At 37.5% G+C, this 27,458-nt stretch overlaps 1 protein-coding gene across 10 annotated transcripts in view; it reads right to left on the reverse strand.

Moving 5' to 3' along the window:
* The window catches only part of MLIP (muscular LMNA interacting protein), a 96,612-nt gene that overhangs the window by 21,056 nt on the left and 48,098 nt on the right, over positions 1-27,458 (reverse strand). For 5 of the 10 annotated variants that reach the window (XM_085217896.1, XM_085217897.1, XM_085217903.1 and 2 more), the window contains exons 4-11: positions 25,567-27,207; positions 21,404-21,475; positions 13,600-13,665; positions 13,436-13,519; positions 13,284-13,343; positions 12,830-12,874; positions 9,794-9,838; positions 5,383-5,508 (exon numbers count right to left, since the gene is read on the reverse strand). In XM_085217896.1, coding sequence (XP_085074022.1) covers positions 5,383-5,508; positions 9,794-9,838; positions 12,830-12,874; positions 13,284-13,343; positions 13,436-13,519; positions 13,600-13,665; positions 21,404-21,475; positions 25,567-27,207 — 2,139 coding nt within the window. Of the gene's footprint in view, positions 1-1,945; positions 2,049-5,382; positions 5,509-9,793; positions 9,839-12,829; positions 12,875-13,283; positions 13,344-13,435; positions 13,520-13,599; positions 13,666-21,403; positions 21,476-25,566; positions 27,208-27,458 lie in introns of those variants that run through there. The other 5 variants (XM_085217902.1, XM_085217901.1, XM_085217900.1 and 2 more) reach the window with 2 other exon arrangements.

A 27,458-nucleotide genomic window follows, 5' to 3' on the forward strand; every position in this document is an offset into this window, starting at 1 on the left:
TTCCAACCCAAACTATTCTATCAGCCTATGATTCTGTGAAGAGGATATAGAAGGATGCAGCTGACGGGTTCAAACAGCATGTCTTCTTGGGGCTTACATAACTGAAGCTTTTCTAATACCAAACTGGGGCTTTCTTGAGGCATTGTAAAGATCTAGTTACAGCTGCTTTCTAGAGAGAACTCAGTTAAGACATGGGGTCTGATTTTTGATCTTATAAATCTCACCAGCGAGACCTGCTCCCAACATGCATTAGGCTACTGAGATTTTGTCTAACACCTTCACAGCTATTGCAAAGACTGGAATATGTCCATATGAATGGAAATGTCAGTAAGGATATGATTCCTATTGCATTGGCAAGAGACAACTGTTGGTCGGAATGACAGAAAAAGCTACTGTGAAAAGCTTGTCTTTCTGTCATGTTAATCTCCCTTCCCTCAGTCCCCTGCCTAGTTCTGGCTAGTATGAAGGAAGCAAGCTCCAATAGAAGTTCACTGAAGGAAGGAAAAGCAGAGGACATGAAAACATTCATCTGAGATTATTTCTCGGGTCATGTGCCAGCACTAGTGATGCAGCAGGATTCTGCCAAGTTTTAATATGGATAAAAGCCTGATGCTACTCTTGAATCACACCATAATTGATGCTCAACTTATTGTACAAAGTGTTGAGACTGTAATGCCTATAAGGATTCTCATGAACATCATGTGTGATAGAGGGCAAGTGGCTGAAAGGTCGGGGATTTAGACAGTCAGTAAGGGAGGTGAAAGGAGGATGCAAAGGGGATTTATCTGGAGAGAGCAGTTCAGTTGGATGCAGAGGGTTTAAGAGAGAAGTCTTCTAAAAGGAAAAAAAAAAGAAAAAAAAACAAAAAGAAAAAAGAAAAAGTAAATAAATTTAGATGAGAGGATGAGAAAAAAAGATCTTGGTTACAGTTCATAAGGTTCCATGATTAACTTGGAGAAATAACACATCTTCATGCTAATACAATAGCTCTATACTAAGCAGTTTTATCAGCATGTCCTTGCAAATACTTAGACATAAATGTATACACACAAACTCGCCATAGATGTCCCTGTTGTGCTTGTCACTCTCTTCAGTTCAGCTAAAGGGATAAAAAGGAGAGCCAAAAAGGATCCTGTGCTACAATATAATGACAATAGTATGGGGCAATTTTCTGAAGTTTTAGATTGGGATTAAAACACAAAATACAAAATATGCAAAACAAAGCCTGTACTACCTATATTCTATCTGGAACACTTCAGGCATTTTGTCAAATTTCTAATAAGCCTTTTCAGAAATTCAAGTGTTAACACGAAGTAGGTGCTCACACATTGAAGTTCTGAGAGTTATCCAAAGTCAGCGATAGCTACAGTAAAAAGAAAACAATATTTATGTGCTTTCTGTATGCAAAACAGATAATAACCTTTAAAATAATTGACTTTCAAAAGACTTGGGATAGATTCAGAGAAGCAAATCCAGCTTTTGGCACCAGTGTCATGCTGCCACGGCCTCAAGGCTTTGACACAATTCATCCTGAATTTGGCTGGCTGAGTGTTGATGAGAAACTCCTTCCCATGCTGTGCCTTTGAATTCAGTACTTAGAAAATTTGTGACAAGGTCTGAAATTAGTTCCAGCAGAAGCTAATGCATGGCCTGAAAAAAAGTGTGAGTGTGAGTATAGTTTTCTCAATTTGCACTATTTAATTAAACATATGTAGAGCAAAGAGAAATAAAGATTAATAATGAAAATAAATATATACTGCTATGGACCATCAGCATGAAAACAGCTGTCAGATAAAGTATTTTGTTAAAAGTGAGATGTCTTTTTCCACATGGCAAGACTTATCAATGAAGTAAAAAACAAACAAGCTACTCTGTCATGCAAAAAAAAAAAAACTGTGTTCAGCATAGGGAGGTAAAGCACTTACAGGGAAGGTCAGCACTTATAGCTGTCTGCTTCATTATGTCTCAAACCCAATGCCACCCACATGGCTACCAGTTCTCAAGGTCACATTGGCAGGTCAAGTAGGGAGGGGAAGTACTGCAGAGGTCTAAGAAAAATCAGGAGCAAGAAGTTAACAAAGATGATGCCATATGGAACCCTGCTGTCATTAATGGTATTTGAAAGAAAAAGGAAAGAAAATGCGTACAGAAAGGAAGAATAGAAATATTAAAAGGTGAAGCTTGTAGCATGACTGGAAAAAATCTCAAAAGAAAAAAAAAAAGGAAAAAGAAAAGAAATGAGAGATGGGATAAGGAGTTTTGCCCTTGGAAATAAGTACTCACTAAGCCCTTACTCAAGTACAAGTGGAACAGCTCTGGTACTCCAGCAAAAAAACTCCAACTTCTAAGTTGGAGGTTTTAATTACCTCCATCACCCCACTGGCTGCACTACTTTTGATGCAGTAAGGGATGGAGTTGACCTTCTGTGCTACAAGTACACATTGCTACATATCCTCATAAGCTAACAAACCTACAGTTGGAGATGAATACTGCATTGTTTATGCTGTTCTCTGAGCCCAGTTCTACAGACAGTGTTGCAGCCCTTTTATAGATACTAAAAATCACCCAGCAGAGCTTTAGAGATACTGGAAGACTGTGAACAGTTTGTTTGTGGCACCAAATTTCTCCTCCTCTCAAAAAAAAAAAATAAATAAATAAATAAAAATCTTATATCAGTACCATAAACTTACTCTGACAGACAAGAGCTGAAATCATGACCATGTCCTGTGACGTTCAGCACTTCAGAGTTTTCCCCACATTTGGCTATTATTATTATTATTATTATTATTATTATATTAAAACACCACTAGAATTGTATACTTTTTCCTCACACAGACCAAATGAGTTTTTGTTAAGCCAGTGTGTCCATCTGAATCAAGACCTAAGCAGTATCTTTTTCATAACAGATGTCTCAGTAGAGATCTCAAAAAAAAAAAAAAAAAAAAACAAATACACCAGCATGTAAACGTACTTATTCTTATCCTAATCTGGGAAATAGAATAGGAGAAGAATACTTATCTGTACTTTAAAACATATCAATTCTTTTAAATAAAGGAAGCAAAACTTTCGTAATGAAATTAATTTTTCCATTTAGAAAGTACACTAGTTCATTATTGAAATATGTACGTATATTTACATAAGATAATGTTTGGCTTTTGTTATAACAACCACATATATTCATGCATTTATTACACTCTCAGTGCTTCAGTAATATGTTTCCATATCTAATTTATATCATGCACACTTAGAAACTTGAAATTTACAAAATGTCACATAATACCAAAAATGGCAGATAATACCAATTTCCACAAATATGTACAGTAACTCTGAGAAGTTGCGGACTTAGGATTTTGTAAGTCTGCTTTCAAGTAAGGTCAACCATGCCAGGGTAACTGGTGTCCAAAAAGAATTTACCAAAATGAACGCAAGTTGGTTTGACTCCACAGTTACCTTCAAATGTCAGAAAACAAGTAGAAGTGCCCATCCCCTAAAAGTGAACAGTGAGCGGGTAAGGATCCATGACGTGGAGGAGCCAAACTGATCACTTCTTGCTCCCAAAAGGTGTGGCCTTGTTTCCAGTTCTCTCTTGTCCTTCCTGACCTTGGAAAGATCTTTTCTTATAAATAATCAAAAAAATTAATCAATCACCTCACTATGCCAGCAGAAAACACTCTTTGGTTTGAGTTGATGTTTTCTGCTGTGTTAATTTACTGCCATGTTACAAAGTTGATTTAGCTCTGAAATATACAGACTGGTCAAGGGGAGGGATGCAAAAATGAAGACTTTCTGTCAGAAGCAGAGAGAGCTGGAAGAACAGATTTGTCTCTCTAAAGGGTAGTGAACTGTCAGAGAGCTTGTTCTGTCCAGAGAGACTTCATTTTATGTCTTCTCTGACAACATCAGTTCTGCCCTTTAGGCAGTTTGGAGTCTTGATATGTAAGTGTGATAGATATATATATATGTAAGATATTTGTATGCTTGGAGTCAAAATAAGTGGCTGCAATGTTATGTTTTAAAAAAAGTTTTTAATACTATTTTTAATATTTAAAATCTTGCTACTTTCATAACTTAATATCTGAAGAGTAACAAGAAAAAATGACTTTTTAATCACAAAGTCACCACAAATGCTATTAATACAAATGAAGAATAGATGTGAGTGTTTTATCTCTCACTGAAAACTTATTCTGTCTGCAAACACAACCTGTAGTTAAAAATATACTTTTATACTTCAGAGATACTTGACATTCTGTAGAAATCTGAAGGACAAGAAGACTTCTAGTACCACTAGTATATATTGTTAGAATCTATCGATTCTACAGATCAGATTGATTTCCCCTGTTTATATTGCTGCAGTACAATTCAGAAATGTCAGAGTAGAAAGAACAGAAATGAAAACCTTTAAAAATTTCAGTAATAAATTGAAAGAAGAGAGGATTGTCATTGCTAAAAATCTCTCTAAGATAACTGGAAAGGAACAGAAATGAGAAATTCAGTAGTATGGTATTTTATTCATATCATGTCTGGTGAGAGAACTATTGGCTTCATTTTGCTATTTTCCAGATGGAAAATTCAGAGCATATTGGAGAGGTTATTATTAACTCCTACACAAACATCTGAATATGTCTTTCTGTTAAGGTTTAATTCATAATAACGCACACAAACATGAATGCGCAAGAAAAGGCCAACAGAACTACTTATCAGTGTTTACTCTGATATCTGTAATGCCTCATAGAAGCTAGGGAAGCTCAAGATGTTTTTTTTGCAAAGTGATCTTATGGTCTGTGGGAGAAGGAAGCATTTCTGCTTCCCCATGGGCTACTCATTTGTGCCCCTTCACCATGTGCAGTAGAAGAGTGATTCCCTCAAGCTACTGAGGGACCTGAACGTAGACCTGCATACTAGAGAATTACATGGAAATCTCATTTGGTCTCCTTCATAGTCTTCCTTGGGAAGAAAAGAGAGAATCTTGTTCAGTCCTTGTTCTCATCTCGCTTTGGAGATTGCTCAGATCTGGACCCCAGATGGAGTAAGCACTTTCTTACAGATCTGATCCAGACACTTGCTTCACAGCCCAGAACAGAATTTCCTCTTCATTTTATGTGGTGTTTCCTATGAACATCATTAAAAGGCTACTTCCTCAACAGATGGTTTTCCAGGCTGTCAAAAAGATATCCCTGAAGAAAGTCTAGATGCTTCCTTCCAGCCTAAAGATGCTCCTCCAGGAGCTGAGCACCCTTCATTGAATCACTTGCTGTGCACTTTCTTTACAATTCACTTTACCAAAACAAGAGACCACAATAAAAATGAAGATCTAAGTCTACCCCATCAGGTTTATAGAAAATAACTAAGACTACAAAGTCCCTCAGAGTGAGAGATACTCACCTGCTCAATATCTCCATCACTGATCTCTTCTAGGTACTTTTTAAAAGGGTTGGGTTGATAGAGCTCCTCCTTTTGCTGTGCACTCTTCCCTTTCACTAGCACAGGACGAATGACACCAGGTTTTGTCTTGACAAAGGGATGGAAATAAAATGCTTTATAATTTGTGGAATATTTGTTAGATAAGTCAATTCCATTGAGGCTCCGGTAACTACATTTAAATATATATGTATTCATATAAATAACACATTTCACCAGACTAATATAGGCTTCATGCTACCTCACCTACTTTTAATACAGTCTACAGACAAAAGTAGCAGGAGCTGCTTTAAGTACACAAGCTCATCACTGACATCTGTTTTGTTGCTACCATAAAAATAAATGCTGGGCCATCAAACTATTGTCTCTAGTTTTTGCTAGCTGCATCTTGATAAGTTCATCAAGTCACACTTTATGCACAGCCACACTCCTGTTTTCCAATTGCAATTGCTATTCTGGGCTTCACAAAAAAGTAACTGCAAAACAAGGAAAAGCAATGAGTGATGTGGTTAACATACACACAGGTAGCAACATTTTAGAAGAAATTATTTCAGGAAACAAATACCAGTGATTTTACACTGCATTTTCACAGTATCTTTAAAAATTCACTTAGAAAAACACAAGATAAGGGAATTTAATCAGTATGGATGGCTGACACATTTCATTTCAGACAAATCAGATTATTTAGTCAAGAAAAAAATCTTGGTTAACTTTTAGCTAACTAAAACAATTGACAATTTACTTGTAAATTTAATATATCTCTAAGTTGCAGAATTCTTAGAGTCTGACGTATGGATTGTGGCATAAACTCTAAACAGGGGCAAGAGGATAATTTTAAAATAGACAACTTCTTCAGTAAGGGAAAAAAGAGAGGGGAGATAAAAATGCATGCATTCTCTCTGGGATATGTAAATACTGAAGTACTGTGGGGCTCTGTAACTTAATTTAAACTTCCAAGTAACTCAATTAGATTCTTCTTATGACTACACCATGGAAAACGAGGGCTGGCACTACTGATGTAGATAAAAACAGAACTGCTGCTGAGCTCCCACTGTGGCTGCAGTCCAGATGGGCTGCTTGCCTTGCCCAGATGGGACTGAAACATAGGCACTGTTACACCTTCCATCCTCAGCATCCAGCAGTGTATAAAAAATACAAAGCAGCAGCTCAACTGACTATTAGATTTATTATGAAATTAGCTGTGTGCAGTTAGTAACACCATGCTGCCTATTGTCAAGGTCAATACACCTAGGCAGTACATTTGGGGAAAAAAAAGCATCTCTAGAATAATTTAGTCATAATTAAGCATGAGCTTCTACGTATCACATCCCAGATCTTTAGACAAAGGGAGGAGGACAAAAAGTGACCTTATTCATTATTAACCATCCCAGGCATAAATTCCTGTCCCATTGCTTGAGGAGGCAGTGGGTTTCTTGCCTTACCATCTGGATGGAAACATTTTTCTTTGCTAGGTGGGTGTTTGGCACTTTATGCTCACTAGTGCCACACAGCAAGCTTCTGGAAAAAAAAAAAAAGAACAGCCCACAAAGGCCTGGAGGAAAGGTGGCTCCTTGCTACAGTCATATGAAAGTACATCAGCATCAACCCATCATCAAAAGTGAATCTCTAAGTGTAGCAGAAAATGTAAAGCTCATACAACTGAAGTGTTTTGAATAGTGTTAGAAAATTAAGCTCAAAATAAGGGAGCTGAAACTGCTGGATGTACCATGCAAACTAAGCTATGGATTTCCTTGCAATAATATCTGCTGTCTTCCAGCAAGAACATGGCAAGAGAACGGCTGTGCGAGGTGGATGGTCTTCTGTTTGGGCCCCTGCCCTAGGAAAGAATCTGCAGAGCCATACTAGGGGCTGAGTGGGAGGAGGCAGAGGTAGGAAAGAGCACAAAATGTCTGGAAACACTAAAGCCTAGGCAGCTTCCCTTAGCTTTGTGCTATGTCACCTCGCTCCTTTCCACAAGCATCATCATCAAATGTGAAAGATGAAATTCAACTGAAAATAAAATAAGCCATGAGGTCACTATTTTTTTTTTTTAAGGCAAAGTAATGACTGTTGCAATGCATTAAGAACATAGTAAGAAATGTTTAAGAACCTTAACTTTGTGAAAGATATAGTGTTATTTAGTGAACTTATAATCCATAGCTAAAGATTATTTCTTTGTAGGATTCACTTAATATTTGCCCTCTCCAAGACTTCCAAGAAGAGTCTGAAAAAATGAAAGACTTCTAGGCTTCCACACAAAAACAAACAAAAATATGTAAGTATATAAATGGAAACAGTTATATCAAGTCATTATTCGGTAGGCAAAGGACACGTGGCCTTCCAACACTCCTCTGTGCACCATATAACTACGCAATTAAAAATACCAGGAAAAAATGTACCTGAAATCATCAAGCAAAAGCTATGCTCCTTAGGCAGAAAACCTCTTCCAAAAGCACACTATATAATTGCTTTTAAGGAAGCATTTTCTAAAAGACATTGTGCACTCAAGTGCTGAGTGAGTCATATGTTTATGTATGACTCTATTGAAAGAGTGGCAGACATCAGCCAGTAACCAGAATTTGAAATGCTTTATTAGCTACCTACCAAGCTATACAAAATCGTCACTCCACAAGTAAAAGCTTGAACTCTTCCTTTGGTAGGGGGTGTTAAAATCATCCTCAGTGAGAAGCAAGTTAAAGCTGAGTATTGCCAAGGAAGGTGTTGGCCATCCTACAACAGCACTGAAAAGTGGTAATAAAACATCATAACTGTTTTGTAGTGACGAGCTGCCATCCTATGGTTGTGGCTCCAGTGTCAAATTATACAGAGCAAAGACTCAAGATTATGGGTTCAGAATGCACCCCAAAATCACTTATCCTGCATCATCTATGAAGGTCCATCACAGAACATAAAGTTCAGTGGAGGTACGGAGATGCTCCACCTGGATTTTGAAAGGCTTTGAGGAATGTCTTTCACCAAGGGCCACTTAGGAAACAAAACTACTGAGAAGTAAAAGAGAACATATCCTATGGGCCACTTTGAAGGATAGGAAGCAACAGTCAGAATAAAGGTTTAAATTTTATAGCGGAATGAAGTGACAAACGGATATCCTCAGAGATGTGTTCTGGAATGTGGGTTTTGAACTATAATTATAGATCAGACACAAGAGAGTGGCTAGAAAGGTGACAATGTTTACTAGTAATATTGAATCATTTAGAGTTATAAAAAGAAAAATTCTGTGCAAAGAAGTGCAGATAAATGCTATGATACTGAGTGATTCAGTGACAAAAAGACAGGAGAGACCTAATTGAATTCAACACTGATACATTCGTAGGAGAGAAAATAAACGCCCTAAAAAAAAAAAAAAATACGTCCTAAATTTACACATGCAGTGATGAACTAACTAGTTAACTCAGAAACTAGCCCTCACTACTCAGAAAATATCTCTTGTATTTATTGTATACATTTCTAAGCAAACATTGTCTCACTACTCTGTACAGGTAAGAACTGCATAAACTACAAGGAATCATTAAGAAATGAATAGAAATAACAGTAAAGAACGTTATCACATCTTTGTGTGAACAGGAAATGTAGTATTCAGAGCTAGACAAGAGTGGCTTATGGTTTTACTCTCCCAGTCTTAAAAAGAAAAGCCTGAAAAAGATAACAAGAAGGACAGGATTATCCAGATGAACATCTGTACATCTCAAAGACTGGTTAAGCCACTTTGAGTTTTCAGTACAGAGAAAAAATGACTGAAAGAGTGCTGTGGTTAATACCTAGAAAATCATAAAAGAATAATTATTTTCCATTTCAGTACAGCAGCTGAGATCAAGCACTAGCTTTAAAACAAATACATGAAGTACCATTTCACATAAGGCATAATTAAAAAGTAAATCTTGATGCTACAGAATGTTGCAGAGACCTAGATATAACAAAATTTTAAAAGTAATTGGAAAAAAATCATAAGAGAAGAACTTGTCAAAGCCTAGTAAACAGAAGAAATTGATTCAGGAAGTCCCAAGGATGGCCTTAGGTAAAATGGAATGGGGAAATTCTCACCTACTTGTTTTTTTTTTCCTGACCAATGAAGAGTAGTAGATCCTATAGTTGTGGTACATGTCATGACTCACTAGGACTCTCAACTTTGTCATTTAGTCCATGGATTTGCAAATAATGGTAGAATTTACAGGTCCTTAAAACAGGTATGTGCTTGATACAGAAAAAAACAGTGCAGTTATATAAGATGCAATGCCACTTTGTGGAAAGATATTGCCTGTAACTTCCTTCAAAGGATTAAGTAAATAATAATTATTTCAGATTTCATCTTGTACAGATTTTGAAAGCCAGCATCAAAGATTTGTGGAATACATACCATCTGACTCTCTGCTACCACAGGTGTTGATTTGTAAAGGTTGGCCTGCAAAAAAAAGTGAACAAATACAGTATTACATACAATATCATTGTGATTATAGCAACAAAGGAAGAAAAATCCAGAAGGATAACTCTCCAACCAGAGATCCTTCCCCAGTGCCAGTCAGCCCTTAAGTAGGGTTTAAGGGTGCAGCCAGGCTCCACCCCTTCCGGTCACACAGGTGAATTGCCTTCACCTGTGCTCCCAGGGCTGACTGGGTCCATTCCCTAGTCACCCAATCAGTGGTTCAGGCCATGACTCAACTGTTACCATGCACCACCCCAGAAGCCAACAGAGAAACACAATGTAAAATAGTGAGTAGGACCATATCAAAGACAATACCATTTAAAAAGCTGTTAAATGAAAAGTATAGTATTTTGTCAGCTGTCATTTCACTATCAGATTCTTTTCAATAATTTTTTCAAGCTCTCTTGCCATTTGTATTATTATTTACATCCTTACAAGATTCTGAAATGAGTATGAAGATGAAGACTAACAACAGCCAAGACAAATTTTAATTGCCGCTTTAATCGTAAAATGGCAAGATACTTCAACATTTTTGTGTAGTTTACTGTTTTATACAACCTATCGAAATAATGTTTCAAGTTCTATATACATACACATATAAATTTGTACTACTTTAAGATTATGACAAATTTTTCTATCCCTGAATCATAAACAAGCTAGAATTTTTCTTTTAACTCAAATCACCCTCAAAATAACATTTTCCACCAAGAGAAATGTAACCAGCAGGTTGAGGGAGGTGATTCTGCCCTTCTACTCTATTCTCGTGAAATCCACTTGGAATACTGCGTCCAGTTCTGGATCCCCAAACATAAGGACATCGACCTGTTGGAGCAGGTCCAAAGGAGTGCTACAAAGCTGATCAGAGGGCTGGAGCACCTCCCCTACTACAAGGACAGGCTGAGAGAGGGGTCTTCAGCCTTGAGAAGAGAAGGCCCCAAGAAGACCTTATAGTGTCTTTCCTGCACCTGAAGGGAGTCTACAGGAAAGCTGGGGAGGGACTTTTAATAAGGATGGGTAGCAACAGGATGAGGGGAAGTAGTTTTAAATTGGAAGAGGGTAGATTTAGACTAGATAGCAGGAAGAAATTATTTACTGTGAGGGTGATGAGACACTGGAACAAGTTGCCCACAGAGAATGTGGATGCCCTCTCCCTGGAAGCATTCAAGGCCAGACTGGATGGGACTTTGAGCAACCTGATCTGGTGGGAGGTATCCCTGCCTATAGGAGGGAGTTTGGAACTAGATGAAATTAATTGTCCCTTCCAACCCAAACTATTCTATGATTCAATGATTTTGACAAGTGTCTCAATATCAGACATCATGTATATATAAATATTAATAACCATATTAATTATGTCTAGAAAAATTAATTTGCATGAAGAAAAAGTACTACTTCTAAAAGAAAAAAAAATTGGTAAGGAAAGGCTGGCTGAAGATCATTTTTCCAATACAGCTCACATGACACAACATAGGGCTGGGAATCTCCTGGGGAAACTCACTGTTTGACATCACGGTCCTGATTGTGTTGTATTCAGTTCCTGATTTCTACCAGAGACACTGTTAGACTGGTTCAAAATGGGCAGCCCTTTTGTGTTCTAACAAGGAAGCAGAGGAAGAAAGAGGAAAGAGCTGTGATGTCCAGGGCCCAGTGGGAACACCTGGTTCACCCCTTCTTTGACGTTGCTGCAGCGCATGGTGACACTCCATAAGAGCCTGGTCACACCAAAGTCAGCCCACACAGCGCGGCGTGGAAAGCATGGTCTGTTAGCACAGTGATCAGATTTATTGTCAGACAAAAACAATTCAGTCTTTTGTACAATGTATAAGAAGGGTTAGTCTTTGTCTTTGCGTTATTCCCAAATACTGGTTTGTGTCAGTTGTTTAAAATGTTACAGGGAAGATTGGGAAGATAAAGTTTTTAAGGGTGATTTTCTATGCAAGTGAAAAAAATCAAACTGTTCCTACTCAGGTAAGTTGGATGTCTAAATGTGTTTGTAGGTATATTTCAGACACTGTTTTGGGTCCTGAAGAAATGTGCTGAAATGGTAGTAATATATATTCTTTTCTCACAGGCTACATCTGAAACGCGCTCTTTTATTTCATTAAAAAGCACTCTTCTAATATATTTTCTAATTACTATGAGCCAGCACAATCTGTCAAGTAAAAATCACAGTATGTAATAAAATATGCATGCCACTACATTCAAGAAGCAAAATTGAATTGATCAGTCAAGCACTCTGCTAGCATAAAACTAAATGGCCTTTATTGCTTTTGTTAGCACTGCTTTGACTGAGATTCAGTAGAAAGCCTGAATGATGAATAGTAAGCTCAGATATCTCGCCACATGACTAGATGAGCTAGAAGTAAAATATAGAACCTGCAGTAACTATTAGAGCTTGTGTAAATTAGAATGTTAACTGGATTTAACATTGTAATAGTTTAACTGGTGATTCGATATAGAAGTTTTCTTTGCACGTTGGAATGTGTACATGTCAGAAAACACCTTTTGTTCATCAGATTAAGTAGTGGGTTTTCAGTCATCTCTTTACCTTGGAAGGAAAAAAACTGAGTGAATCCCAAACTGATAGATAGGCAAGAGCCAAAACACATCTTCAGAAGCAAATCTCCTACAGTACAGATAAATAACTGACTTCTTGACCCACACTTGAAACAAAAAACAACAAAGGATTCTGTGGACAATTCAATTATAAAATCATATTTGCATAGGTAGAAATATCAATAGACACCGCACTGAAGAAATTCCAGTCGTGAAAGATTTGATCAGAAATAAGACATTTCAGGTCTCAATCACATATGCCTTAATGAACTCATTTTGTACAGAGAACACCTCCTCACGCTATTCCTACATCAGCTATGTGCCAGCAAATCAAATGCATTAGCAAGATGACCTTCAAAACCTATGGAATTAAACATTTATTCATGTCAAACACATAGTTATAAAAATACTTACATATCTGGTTTCACGTCCAGCTGCTCTCTGCAATGTTGTCGACACCTTATACAAAATAAACAAATATATCAACAGTAAAGAATGAAGGACTAACAGTGAGATTTTCATCATTGTGATGTTATTAATTGCTCAAATTCAGTTCTCCAGAAAGATTCATGAGATATCTGAAAATAAAATACATTAAAGTTTTCTTGAGGTGTTTATTGTTTCAACTATTATTTCCTTTTTACTCAAAGATATCAATTGCACTCCATTAGAGCTGGTCCTTAAATTATCTCTGAGGATTGTCCTAATAAAATAAATCAGCAGGCAATGACTGGTATGGCTGCATTGTGAAATTTAACTCACATTTGTTCACAAAAACAACTTTAAACTACATCTTTCCATTTTCTCATTTGTTGTCATCTGATGTCTACTTGGAAAGAGCATTTTGCATGTGAGTTTATTCACCTACCTTGCCAACATCTGACTCTGTGTTCATCTGCAGGAAACTTGGAGAAGATTCACATCGGCGCTGGAATGTTATTTTTGACAGAGAACAAACTTATTAACGATGAGACAAAACGAAGGGTATTGAAAAATCAATCCCACATACTGGTAGGTTACCATTGTCAATGGGTCCTGCAGGACTTGATCAATGACAGCACACAGCTCTTCTGTTTGTTGTCTAAGCTGGGCAGGGGAGCACATCTGAAAAAGGAGAATGGATCACCCACTTAACCTTTGCTTTTTGTTTTCAAATAAAGACTTGAGAGGTAAAACAGCATTACCTCTGAATGGGCGTCCAAAGTAGTGCCTTCAGTCACACCAGCAGCCTTCGTCGGCTCTTCTAATGCCTGCAATTCAAAAGATTCCCAAGTTAAAAAAATTTAAAATAAGCTGTCATACAAATAAACATTAAACATTCCTAAATATGACACATGTCATTTTATCAGGGAAATATGCAGAAAGAAGAAATTATAGTAGTGTTCTGGAGGTTATCATATTCTGATCTTGAATTAGAGAGTATATATGCAGAGAGAGAGAAAGAATATTCAAGATAGGTGAATTATCCATGCTCAGAAAATAACAGTTTAAATTGTCTTCTTCTTCTACAACACCCCATCTCTCTCACAGTGAATTGCACACAGTGAATGTGCACCATGGACCACAGATGTGCCAGATGTGTGCCTGTCACACACCACTGGAAGACACCATTGGCTGTAAGAAAGCAGGCAAAGTATACAAGAGGCCCATTTGTTTCCTTTAATAGCTGTTTTCTTTAAAAAGTGAATCCTGTTTAAAGATATTGTTGATCATGGCAACAAAAACAGTGCTCGGCATTTTTGGTTTTTAGCCTGAAAATAGCACTGTATAAAGAATAAGTATGCACAACACACTTTTTGTATACAAAAACATGGCTAATCTACACAACTACCTAATGTAGCTTGTACAGTCTCTCCAAAACAAAACACAATCTTTTTATGCCTCGATATACCTTCAGCTTTCCCGTGTTCGCACTTGGAGGAGGTTTGAGAACTGTGAGGATTAGTTTGCCAAACTCTCCATTTTATCAGGAAAATCACAAGACATCTGCAAAAGCCATACTTCACTTTAGTGCTCAATGCTTTTTCATCTTCACCCAAAGTCAGCAAGGCACAACACTCTCACTGTCATCTCCCCTTTTTTTTTTTTTTTTTTTTTAATTAAATCATCAAATAGATTTGTTATGGAGTCTGCTCTGGAAGCCTGCTGGTGCTTGCAGCTGGTTTACATACCTACCTGGATAGATTGGATTGATGGGTCAAGGTTAACTGTATGAATTTTAATAGGGGGGCCAAGTATTGGGTCCTGCATTTTGATCCCAAAAATTCCAGGCAACCCTACAGGTGTGGGGAGGAGTGGCTGGAAAGCTGCCTGACAAAATGGACCTTAGTATACCAATGAACAGTCAGCTGAATATGAGCCAGCAGTGTGCCCAGGTGGCCAAGAAAGCCAATGGCACCTCGAGTACTGCATTCTGTTTTGGGCACCTCAGTACAGAAAGGACATGGAGGTGCTGGAGCAGGAACAAAGAAGGGCAACAAGGCTTGTGAAGGGCTTGGAGAATATGGCCTACGAGGAGAGACTGAAAGATCTGGGACTGTTTAGTGTGGGGAAAAGGAGGCTGAGGGGAGACCTTACTGTGCTTTTCATGCTTGAGGGATCCTGTGAGGGGTAGATCTGGGCTGTAGTTACAGAGGACATATGTAAAGCTGGGAGGAAAACTGCAGAATCTTTAAGAAAAAGAAATAAAAGAAAGAAAGAAAAGGAAAGAAAAGGAAAGAGAGGAAGGAAGGAAGGAAGGAAGGAAGGAAGGAAGGAAGGAAGGAAGGAAGGAAGGAAGGAAGGAAGGAAGGAAGGAAGGGAGGGAGGGAGGGAGGGAGGGAGGGAAGTAGCAAGTACTTAAGAATTATTGTGAGTTAAATTTTTTTGAGTATAATTATATCTATTCTCTCCATGCCTAGCTATGGCAGCATACACCTATTCATGCAGAAGTGAAAAGTAAGTGTCAGGGTTTTTAGCTATTGTTTTAATAGTACCACAAATGATTCTGTGCAGAAACACATTTATGATGCCTTGCATCAGAAAGTACAGTAAGAAAAAATGAAGAGTAATTTCTTTCCAAACACATTTCTTCTCTGCCCTGCAGTTCTAGACAATCTTGTTGGCCTTACAGTTGACATAGTTCCAAAGGAGAGGAGTAAAATAATGATTAGTTTTTGAGATAAATATAATAATAATGTAACGTTCTCCTGAGACAGAAGATGAAAAGATAGATAATTTTTCTCATTTCTGCCATCTCATCATTGCTATCCAGCTAAAATTTCAGGAAAACAGACAGAGCTGTAGAAGAGAAGAGCTAAACAAAAGAGCTTCAGCACTACACTTAAGGGCTGCATGTCCAGTTCAGATTCAGTCAGATTGTATCCTCCTTGTAAATGTAAACTGAAGTGGTAAAATGTAAAATGGAGTCTTTCCAGTGCCTATTAGGGCAGGATTACCAAAGCCACCTGTTGTGAAGAGATGACAAGTCTTATTCAGGAACCTGTTGCATTAAGAAATTGCCATTAGTCACACGTTCAGAATGGAGAACTTGATAAGCCTCTCAAAACTCACAAGATATCAGTATGTTAATGAAAATAACAAATGAATTGTTTAAGGAAAAAAAAAATCATATTTCTCTTTCAAATTCATCTCATTAGGGCAGTAACAGAAGGTGAATACTATTAAGGGTAGGGCACAACTACCGTGAAGATTTTGATGGCTATTTCTAGAGGAACTTCAGTCTCATCCACAAGTCTGTGTCAAAACCAAGGTTCTGGATAACTGAAATATCAAGCACCCTTCAATTTCAGTAGAAACTGCGAACACAAATAACCTGTGTAGTTTGGAGCTTCCATTTACTTAGGCAAGTGCAGCACCAAGGCTTGTGCATTCAGTACACCTCTTCAGATACTATCACCACATACGCAGCAGCCATGCTATGAAAAACTACTGTGTTCTGTGCCCTTTCTGAACCTTTAAAATTTCAAGGTAATTCACATAGATTTTTTCACAGTGGCTTTCCTTTTATTTTTCTATTAAAAAGTTCTAGTTCTCCAAGAAGAAAAAAAAAGAAAAAAAGAAAGAAACCATTCTATTTAATCTGTTGTTAGCTTTTCCAAATACAACTCAACTTCTTTTTTTATAAGTGCATTTTTTTCTTAATTCGTTAGCATAGAGAAAAATGGAAGATTTAAAAAGTACTACTGGCATTTCTGATCTCATTACTGGTGTTATCATGCAATAGTGTTATGATTAAATTGAAGTATTAGTGTTATGAACAGCGTTGCTGATTAGCAGTATCAACAGTACTCAACCTTTTTTTCCTATGCTGATGACCTAACAATACCAAAAGCTGAACATTCTCTTTAGGCATTCCATTTACTTTATTGCATATGAAAAATATAGCGGGACCACAATTTAAAAGAAAAGTATAATTTAGAAAATGAAAATTTGTTTGTGACAGAACTTAAATATGCAGATGAAATAGCCAGTTGCTGAACAGCCGATTTTGTCCTTGCAAAAGGTAACTTTGGGGGTCTGATGTACAAATGCTATTGACATCAGTGATGACTACAAACCCTTTTTTCCCTCAAGCTATTTGATTGCTAAAGCTGTATCAGAGCAGACAGGACACTAGTAAATGAACTGATCAGGATCTCCAATATTTTGTTAGAAGAATTAAAGCTCTTGACAATATATAGGAAATGTGAAACTTTGTTTCATCCTCCAATTAATGACATTAATATTGTAATCTGAATGTGACACAACTTCCTTCTTATTGTATTATGAAAAGCCTGTCTTGAACAAAACCCAAGAACTTTCCTCTTATTTCTCTTGCACATTTTCTCTTTCAGTGTTTTTCTCTCTCTGCACATGCAAAAAATTTCTTCAGTATAATGGATTTTCATGTATCATCAGTTCCCACAGCTTATTCCTTAGAGATTCTGGGAAATGATACTGTGAAGACCTGACTAATATCCTTCTTATAAAATAAATAATATTAAAAGCTGCAAGACCTTTGAAAGAAAGATGGAGCTCATAGCCTGCTCCTGCATTGGCATGCTTGGTCATTTTTAAAGACAAATTACGTCATGTGGCTCTCTAGGACTGCACAGATTATTTTCTCTCTCTTGTCACTTGGTAAGAAAGAACTCTAGACTTCAGAAGACTTTTAACATGGACACATAATCTAGATTCAAGAAATTCACTCAGTGAGTGCACACCAGAAGTATTTGAGGAAAAAAAAATACAGTTTTTTAATTAAAGTGTTCTCAACAAAGAGTTGTCAAATATGCTTTTCAGAATCAGGATGGTCATCACATGCTTTATAATAACCAATTTATTTAAAATGTAAATTATAGTCCTTTACCTGTACTTAGTTTATAAATACAAGTCAGAGAAGCCAACAGTGATTCCATTTGCACTCATCCACAGCCAGTTATATTTAATGTTTTTCAGAAAATTTAGTGGTTTTGATTGTGATAGCTGTACTTCCTAGCACCACCCATCATCCTTGTTTCATTTCATTCAATTATAGGTTAAGTTTGAGCAGAACACCTGCAGCTCCAAAGCCCACATGCACAGGTTTCCTTCCAATCTAAATGACACACAGAAAAAAAAAACTTGCACATTCCATCAGCATGCATTTGGGATGTATATCTGGACAAACGCAGTAATTCCAAACTCCCATGCATTAGAGCTTGCTCTTCTAAAGATTACTGATTTGCACAAAGAAGTCTTGTTTGTTTTGCATTTCCAGGAAGTCCAATAGAATTTGGGGCTTATAACTCCAATTCGAAATAATTCTGAATATCTAGTATTCAGTGACAGTCTACTTAGTTAGGAATTTCTCTATAACTACCTGAAATAGACTCTTCATGAAAATCTATTTTGAGTGGAAGATATTTTTATCAATATTTGATAAATAAAATATCTAAATAATAAGTATATTACTTTTGAAAAAGATATACTATCTGATTGGGACTGAAATTTTGAATTTGATTATGATCTTATCTCTGTAGCTGTGGAAACTATTCAAGAGTGAATGCCAGTAGAGGAGTGACTCATTCACTCATCCAACATTAATAAGGCCAGAAGGAACCATAGTGATAACCTAGCCTAACCTTTTCTATAAACCACAGAACTACCTGGAGTTACCAGGAAAGTGTCATGCCTTGATTGTCTAATTTCTATCATAAAAAGCCCATTTCACACTCTGGATTTTCTTCTTCAAATATTTAATTATTTTTTTCTATTGAAATTTTGTCTTATGCCTAGATTAAACTCCTGCTCCCTCTTCTAGCCAGCAGGTGCTACTGTCTGTTTTGTTGAACAGTTCATTATCATTGCCTCATCACTTTGAATCTGTAGTGATTATGGGACTGCTGGCTGGCAACAGCTACCTCAACCTCCTTATCACCATCTCTGCTGTCCTTCCTCCAAGCACTGTGAGATGGTGCCTGTGCTGGTGAAGACACTATCTCCTACCTGTCTCACTTCTAGACGAGCTCCTGGCTCAACTTCCCTGGGAAGTAGTCCACTGTTGTTGCCCCTAGGGAGAGTCTGACCATGATGCTGAGCACAAGTAGCTTAAAAATATGTCTTTGCTATTCTACATCCACATCCTCCAAGAAAAATCCTGGATTTGCTTTTTCCTGGGCAGAGTACAGGTGATATAAGAACATCAAGTTCATATAAGCTAAGATAGATGATATGCACATCATTTACAGGATTTGATGAGATTAAGCCACTTCTGGGATTGCCAAAAGTACGTGCATATGTAGCTAGTAAGCTTTTCCTTCGCTTCTAATGAGTACAGATATGAATGATTCATTTAGACTGAGAGTACTGAAGAATCAAAATATGTCCAAAAGAAGTTGTTTAGATGATTATAGCCTAACAGTTTCATAAGGAGAAGCTAAAAAATGATGGCTCAAGTTAAAGTATTTACACACACATAAAAGAAAAAATTAGACACCTGGAGACAATTTAGAGGCAAACAAAACATTTTACCTTATGTGACATCAGTGACAGTTTTCTTTCATGTGATCTAATTATTATTTTACATGAAATGTCACTAGATCACATGCATAATGGATCTGATAAAACTCCTTTCTCATGACTACTCAAGTAACATAATTGCACAGTGCAAAAAGTTTGACTTCAGAAAATTTGCATTTCTAGTTCAATCACACAGCAAAATACTTTCTTTCAGCATTTAAGCAGATGAAGAATTCCTAATCACGCATTATGTTCAGTAGTATCTCTGACTTCACAGGACTTCCTCCCAACTGAAAGAAATGCCGCTCAAAATGATCATTTCCAAATAATCTTTATCTCTGTGTATCATGTATCAATGAATTCTTTTCAAAGTCAAACCTGAAGTGGTATCTCAGAAAACAGCATAATGCTTCCAGCCACTAACAGGCTCTCTGCTCTCCAAAAGACCTCCCAGAATATATAGAGAATGAGTGTAGGATCCCCTGAAACAAATATTTTCCTTTTCTGATCCATTTCCATTGCATGCTAATGTAGACATTGTCTCACCTGGCATGTTCAAGATTTAAGTAAAAGAAAGTTTGTGTTCTATGCAAGTGATGAATATATTCACTCAAGGTTAAACAAGTATCAGAAAAGAAGGAATCTCCTCTTTTTGAATAAAAAGAAAGATACAATCTTGTTTAAGTCATGTAAGTGATAAATGCTAGGTTGTAATCAATAATATTTCAAGGACAAAATGATCGTCTTCAAAATCTTTTATGCAGAGCAAAATTCATACTCTCCAATGTCTTTGAGCTCTGTAAAATTATAGTGAAATCAACTGAGCTGTGCATGTAAAAGCATATTTAGATGTGCACTTAGGAATGCTTAATCTTACAGAAATTTATTAGAAGCTAAGTTCCTGAACTATGTCCATAGCTATACTTGGGATGTCAGCGTGATTAAAAATGTCTTTAAATACCTTTGTGACATGGTTTTTGGTGCTAAGGGATGTGTACTAGTGACAGGACTCGGTAGCTCAGGTTGATAGCTGGACTCAGTGACCTTGAAGAATCATAGAAATCTAAGTGCTTATCTCACTTCTAATCACGGGATTTTTTATTTATTATTTTTTATTTTTATTTTTATTTTTTGCAGTGCTTAATGGACTACCCTTTTGCGAAAAATTAATTCTGGCAGACTTTTTTAAAAAAACAGACACTGGTGAATACAGAATCACAGAATTATAAGGGGTGGAAGGGATCACTAGAAATCATCTAGTCCAACTCCTCTACTTTGAACTCCTCATGAAAAATTTAAATTTTCAACTTACTTCCAAAGTTGCATTATCAACATAAGAATTATAAAACATAGCCTTTTACTGTTATTTTTTTTTTTTTTGTAGTAAATAAATGTACTAGGGACTGGTGTCTGGATCTATCATATTATCCTGCAAGAGAGGACTGTTATCCTAAGCTGCCTCCTGGGAATGGACCCATGGCCAACACAGTCAAAGAGCTTAAGGAGTTGTTTGGAAAAACAGAAGATAAAACATCAGTGCAATGGCTAGGACAATTTTCACAGTGTAATAATACGGCCAATAAATTCCTGAGTCTGGGGATGTTTCTTGTTTTTTTTAAATTTACTAGTATGAGCAAAGACATTAAAGAATCATTTACTGATCTACTGATGGGTAGATCTAGGAATAGCAGTGCTTCAGAGATTTTCAAACAGGGAAATAGACTTTGAGACATTGTCAGAAATGGCAATTCCCTTGGAACATGTTTGGTTTTTTGTTGTTGTTTTTTACAGTAAATTTATTTGCAGAAATTCAGAGTAGTGAAGTGCTTGATCTTCAGTGCAAAGTGGTTGACCCTGAAAAACTGTTGGAATTACATATAATCCTGAGCAGCTGGTTCACAGAGCTTATGTTGTGCAATATCGCCAACAGACATGTCAGAGTATGTACAAAAGCTGAATGTTCTAATATATGAAATGCAATTCCCGTGCCCTTGAGCAAACACTAACCTTCTGTTCCATAAGTAATGTGTTTGTAGGGATTGCTGCAAATGCCTTGTAGCTTGTCTTGATCTTGTATTGCTAAAAAGGTAAACCAGAAAGCAGGAAGAGAAGTAAAGATCGGTAAAAGGGAGAGAGGGAGAAAGACAGAGGAAAGGAAAAAGGCATGACAGAATGAAAGATGATTTTAATTGTCTCATAGACACATTGCAACAACACAAGGCTTACATACTATCTAGGAAATATATACCTTAAAGAAAATCTAGTGCATTTTCTAAGATTTTAAAGGACTATAAGATGTATCTTTTGCACTTAGGAGTGAGGTAGGACTACATGAACATTCTATATCAGCAGCTTATAATTTGATTTTGACCATTTTCTACAGACCATCCTTGTATCAATATCAAAAGAGGCTGTGAGTTCATTCCTAGTTTGCTTGCAATTTGAAATGATAACGCAAAGCCACTTCTGCCAGAACATGCACTTCACAAACTGCTGCTGGGTGGTGTCTGCTAAGTCACAGGGAGGTCTGTGATTGTCGAATAAGATCTTCCAATGTTGAATTACTTGTCAAAGTGGACAGATCTCTTAAGTAATATGGCACTGCTTTTAACCTCCTTTATAAATAACTCTCACATCCAATTATTTCAAAACAAATAAAGGAACTTTTACACTCAAATCAGGTACACAGAAGTGACAATTTTAACCACAAAAAATGTATGGTTTAGGATACAAAAATTCTAAGATCTGCCTTAAAAAATATTCTTTTTTAATAACTTAAGTTTTGACAAATGATCCAGGGTCTGGAACACCTCTCCTATAAGGAAAGGCTGAAAGAGCTGGGGCTGTTCACCTTGGAGAAGAGAAGGCTCCGGGGAGACCTGATAGCGGCCTTTCAGTGAAAGTGGGCTATAAGAAAGAAGGGGACCCTTCAGCAGGGTCTGTTGTGGTAGGACGAATTCAGAAAATAATAGAGTTTTCAGTTATTGGTTGAATATTTTGGTAAGATTTACCAAGATGAATGCTAATAATTATAAAACAATAGGCCAAAGAATATGCCATATTTTGAGTTATTGATTAGACTTTTTTTTTTTTCCCTTTTTTTTATATCTAATGAAAGTCCCTGATGGCAGAGGGGCAAAAATTTTAATTCAGATTAAAGAATTTTATATCATCTTTGCACTTCTTTTGAAAGACTGTAGAACACACCTTTGAAATCTTTCCATATACAATACTATATTTTCCTGAGACTTACTCACATTTATTTCTACTCAGAACTTAGAGATTGACAGGCATTCAAGAAGCCCATAATCGCATATACTGAGTGAATATTCTATCAAAGCATATGGCAGTGCCAAAGTCACATCATTATTATTATTTTTACATTTATTTGAGCTTTAGTCATTCGAACTTGAATGTTTACCATTTAGGCGTTTCAGTCAGAACTAAAGCCTTTTATACTCATGGGCATTTCTACAGAATAAGTCATCTCATCCTCAAACAGAAAAGGTAAAACAGAATCATCCTGTAGATACGCCATCTCCTCTCCATTGACTATAATAGAATTGCCTAACTTCTGATATTATTTTTCAAAAGTTAAAAAACATGACTTATATCCAGTCTTTTGAACGTTTAGATGGCAAAAATCTATATGCTATATAAAGATTTGTTTCCCAAATCTGGGGTAGATTTACATACATTCCTGGGCTATATTCAAACGGGAAAAATCAATGAATATAAAGGACTAAAACACTGCAAAGAATTTTCTAACAAGACCCAAATGTTTTAATTCTATTCTCTTCTTGCAGAATCAGCAATTTTATCTGTATCCAATCCATTCCACTATCCATTTCACTACACCAAGTCCATTAAGGCACTACTAAAATTGTTTTGAAAGCCCAGGGAGAGTATTTTTATTTCCTGAAATTACCCACAACTTAACACTTCACAATGTTCTGAGAGTTTAATTATGTTCATATTCACTGTATAGAATGGCAAAAATAAACATAAATATATAAAACATGGGAACATAAAATATTAAAATGCTAATACTTAAATACATTTATAAACTATTTTTTTATTTCTATTAATTGGCACATGCATAAACATGAATGCATAAGAGCTCCCATTAACTAATCTTTTTTGCATAACTGCTTTGATATAATGCTAATGAAACAGCTTGATGTGCCTGTTGAAAAGTACATCTAATGTCAAAATTCTGGTTTAAGACGTGCTGGTTTAATAACTGTTGAAGCAACATTAATGCTGCAAAATTACACATGCCGAAGTCAAGCTCTTTTGCACTTTTCCCTTGGAGAAATCTTACAAGCAAAACTTTGTCATACATCAGTAATCATTAGATGGAACAATCTGCTCTTTGTCTACTCTTAAAGTTGAACTGATTGGTATTAAAAAATCTTAAAGGCTGTTTAAGATGCTCATGCTATTTCTCCTCAATCTTTTCCTTTTTTTTTTTCCCAAAAATATACAGAGATTTGAGGCCAAAGAGTTATCAGAAAGCCTGGTACGATTAACAGATAAGCAAAACAAAAGTCTGCTGAGCTATTTCAAAAATTGAGTATAGAAATAGATGAGAGCAGAAGGAAAGGAGGGCATTGAATACACAGTTACTAGCTATACATGAAGACTCAGCATCACATTTTAAAGCCAGATGAAACTTTTCCTCTGCTGAACTTCTGCATTTGATTTAGGGATTGCAGGTCATCCACAAACCCAGTGGAACCAGCTTTGTCTGCATGATTAGAAATGGCACCACTCTAACCACTCGAGCCTATTAAACTAGTGTGTACTCTCCCATGCTCCATATTATGGTTGGCAACTTCATAAGTGCCACTGCATCACATGAACAGCAGAATTACCAGGAAAAAGGACCATTGGAAGGGCAGAAATTATTAAATGGCCCCCGAAAATGTAATCTGGGCAACAGCTATGTGCCACAAGCAGGTAACTTCCTTATCATCAGAGATTATGCTGAAGACAGCAGACATTGCAAGTGCTTTGCAATCCACAGACTCAGTCATGCTGTTCAGTTTTGCCTCAGGGGGCTTTTTTTTTTTGAAATTGTGACTATTTCATTTCTCTTTTCATCTCATTAAGTAGTCCCAACAGTGCATAATGGCAGTATACAGCTGTGCTTGGCACAATGGCTCCTTTTGGGTTGTTTGGTTTTTTAAAAAAACAATTCATGAAAAATATTACTCTGTGCTGCTTTAAACCTCTCATTTTCAATTAACATTTTCCAAGCAGGCCAGGTCACTCCTGCCACGGCCACACTGCAATTTTGCATTGTAAGCAAATAAATCAAAAAATTATGATGGCCTTTCTGTGATGGGCAGCATGCTTCAGCTGTCCAAGGTGAGCTCTGAAATCAGCAAGAGGGAGAATTAAAGGAGAGCACAGAATGCAGAGATAAGATAAAAGAGGCTGGAAGGTCTTCTACAGCTCAGCTGTCTCCTGCCATTGGCACTCCCCTTGTGCAGGGCAGTTTCTTTTTTTTCCCGGGTACCTAACTGCTGTATATCTTGCGATCAGCTTTCCTTTCCCTCCCCTTCCCTTTCTTGAGATTTATCTTTAGGTTTAAAGGGAGGCTTTTTCCCAGGCACTCCTGCAGCAATTGCCATCGTTGCTTATTTTCACTCTGCTGAAACTCTCTTGCTTTTTGGTGAATGACAATGTGAGTATGGCTGATGCACCCACCAAGTGCAAGGCTTTCATATTTGCAGGACTACATCTTGTAGGAAGATCTCCCCATCCTCTGTCTAGCATAATAAGATTAGAAATATCAGTGGAAAAGATGAGGAAGAAGCAGGGGACTGTCCTTGTCTTCCCTCTCTGGCCTATGGTTCTGAAGTCCCTGTTCAGATAACTTCAACAGGTCAGAACCCCTGGACACAAATCATCCCTATCTCCTCCAATCTATCAATACTTTATTTTGTGCAAAAGGACTCCTACGGCATCTTCCTCATAATACAAAACATGTTGCTAGAAAATTTAATAGTAATATTTATTCTTCATTGCCTGCACTACCAACTCAATTACAGTTCTTTCCTTTTCTCCAGCTCATTCATTTTATTAGCATTTTGCAACAACACGGATGTGATTTTTCCTAAAAGGACAAAGAACCATTAGAAAATAAGCATGCACCAAGATACCTTGGGTTTGATGTTTTCATGGTCAGGAGGCGGGGAAAAAGATTGTGGTGAAGTCAGCTCTTGGGGTCTTGATGGCAGTGTGCATGGTGACTTGTCTGAGACAGGAGATCTACACTTTAATACCGGTGAGGTGGCAGATTGCTGAGGTCTTGGAGAGAGGCAGTTAGACCTATAGTTTTTGTGCATCAATGAAGAGTGAAGCCGTGGTGAGTGCGAACTAATATTATGAGTTTGGGGAACCGGTGAAGTAGAATCAGGACGCGAGAGAGACCACTGATTTGAGAGATTTGAAGGGGCAGGAGAGGAAGCACTCAGCTCCTGAGTATAATTTTGGTATGAATCAGAGCTCAATGTAGAAGCTGAATTCAAAAGACCTTGGGAGAGAGATGACTGCTTTTCTGTGGTGGGGAAGACTTTGCCACTATTTCTGGTAGAAGAAAGCAAACGAAATGACTGACAGGTAAAGATGGGCGAGTAAGTGTGCACCCTCTGAGATTTCTGAGGTGCCTGGGACCTGGAGGCAGGATAACATAAGCCTTCAGGGGGAGGAGAGGCTGGATGTGCAAGGGAATGGTATGCTGGGGTATGTGGTGGCACTACTGGAGCAGGCAGTGTAGCATGCCAGCCTGTGGAGGCAGCTGATTTCCTGTGGGAAGGGATGGGGGATGACAGGGGACTTCGGGAGTCTGGAGAGAGTGTTTGGCCTGGAAGGCACTTTTTAGGAGAAAGAGACCTCGCACGAGGAGCAGGATGAGGCTTGGAGTGTAAAGGCATGTTCTGAGCCCATCCTGAAGACCAATATCCCTCTTTGCTGGGAGAATCTGGTCTAATAGGAGGGCTTGAAACAGATTTTCTGGGGGTTGGGGGAGTTGTTTTGAACTTTTGATCTATTGCAAGTGTTGAGGAACAAAGGGAGGAAGGAGAAAACGTGGGACAAGAAGCAGGAGAAAGAGGTCTCCGCTGAGAAGAACCTGATCTCAAAATGGCAGTCAAGAGAGTGAGTCTGGTCGGCAGAGGGGATTTAATTCCTGACCTTGTTAAATTTCCTTTAGATGATGTTTGTGTACAAGGCTCATTTATACTACATATAGTCGAAGATGAGCCATAAAGAGAGGGTGGAGACAAAGGTTTAGGGCTAGGAGATAATGAATGTGTGATTATATGTACAGGGAGAGGAGATAAAGCATTCAGTCTTTTGGAAGAACAGGAAAATGAAGGCTGGCCTGATGATACTTGAATTTCAGCTGAATGCGGAGGACTGGGGGAAACACACAGACTCTTTCCTGGAACAGAAGATCTAGGGAAGTTTCCCATCTTGCAAACACAGTCAGGGATATGGACATTTGGTGTTTGTATGTTATCATACAGTTGAGGGTTGGAGTAACAACAATTTGATGCAGAGCAGGATAATTTAGACATGGAGGGGGCTGAACTGTGGAAAGCAGACTGAAAGTAGAGAGATGAATCTTGCTTAGAAGACCCAGTTGCTGACTGCCAGTTGTTACGGGAGTCTTCCAGCGAAGAGGCTTGATTCAGGTTAACCATGGCACCACACGCTACTTTCAGATTAGTTGGAGAAATTAAGTGGACAGCAGGTGATTTAGAGGAAAGATGATCAGAGGTGGAAAGAGTAGAAATTAACTGGAGGAAAAAGAAAAACAGAAATGTTAATATAGGTAGAACCTATGTAACTGTTAAGCATCCCACATTTCAGTCCTGTAGTCATGCACATAGTGTTCCATTAGTACTGCTTTGTGGGTTAAAAAAACAGATGCACAGAGCTGTAAGGGAACTTGACTGAGCACAGTCAAGTTGCGTTATTTTACTTTCACAAGGTCTCAGTTCTGCTGAGATGTCAAAATGCCCAAGGCTACTGACTTTTTAAATAAAAC

Source organism: Meleagris gallopavo, chromosome 2, assembly GCF_905368555.1.
Source record: "Meleagris gallopavo chromosome 2, MGAL_WU_HG_1.1, whole genome shotgun sequence".
Classification (NCBI taxonomy): domain Eukaryota; kingdom Metazoa; phylum Chordata; class Aves; order Galliformes; family Phasianidae; genus Meleagris; species Meleagris gallopavo.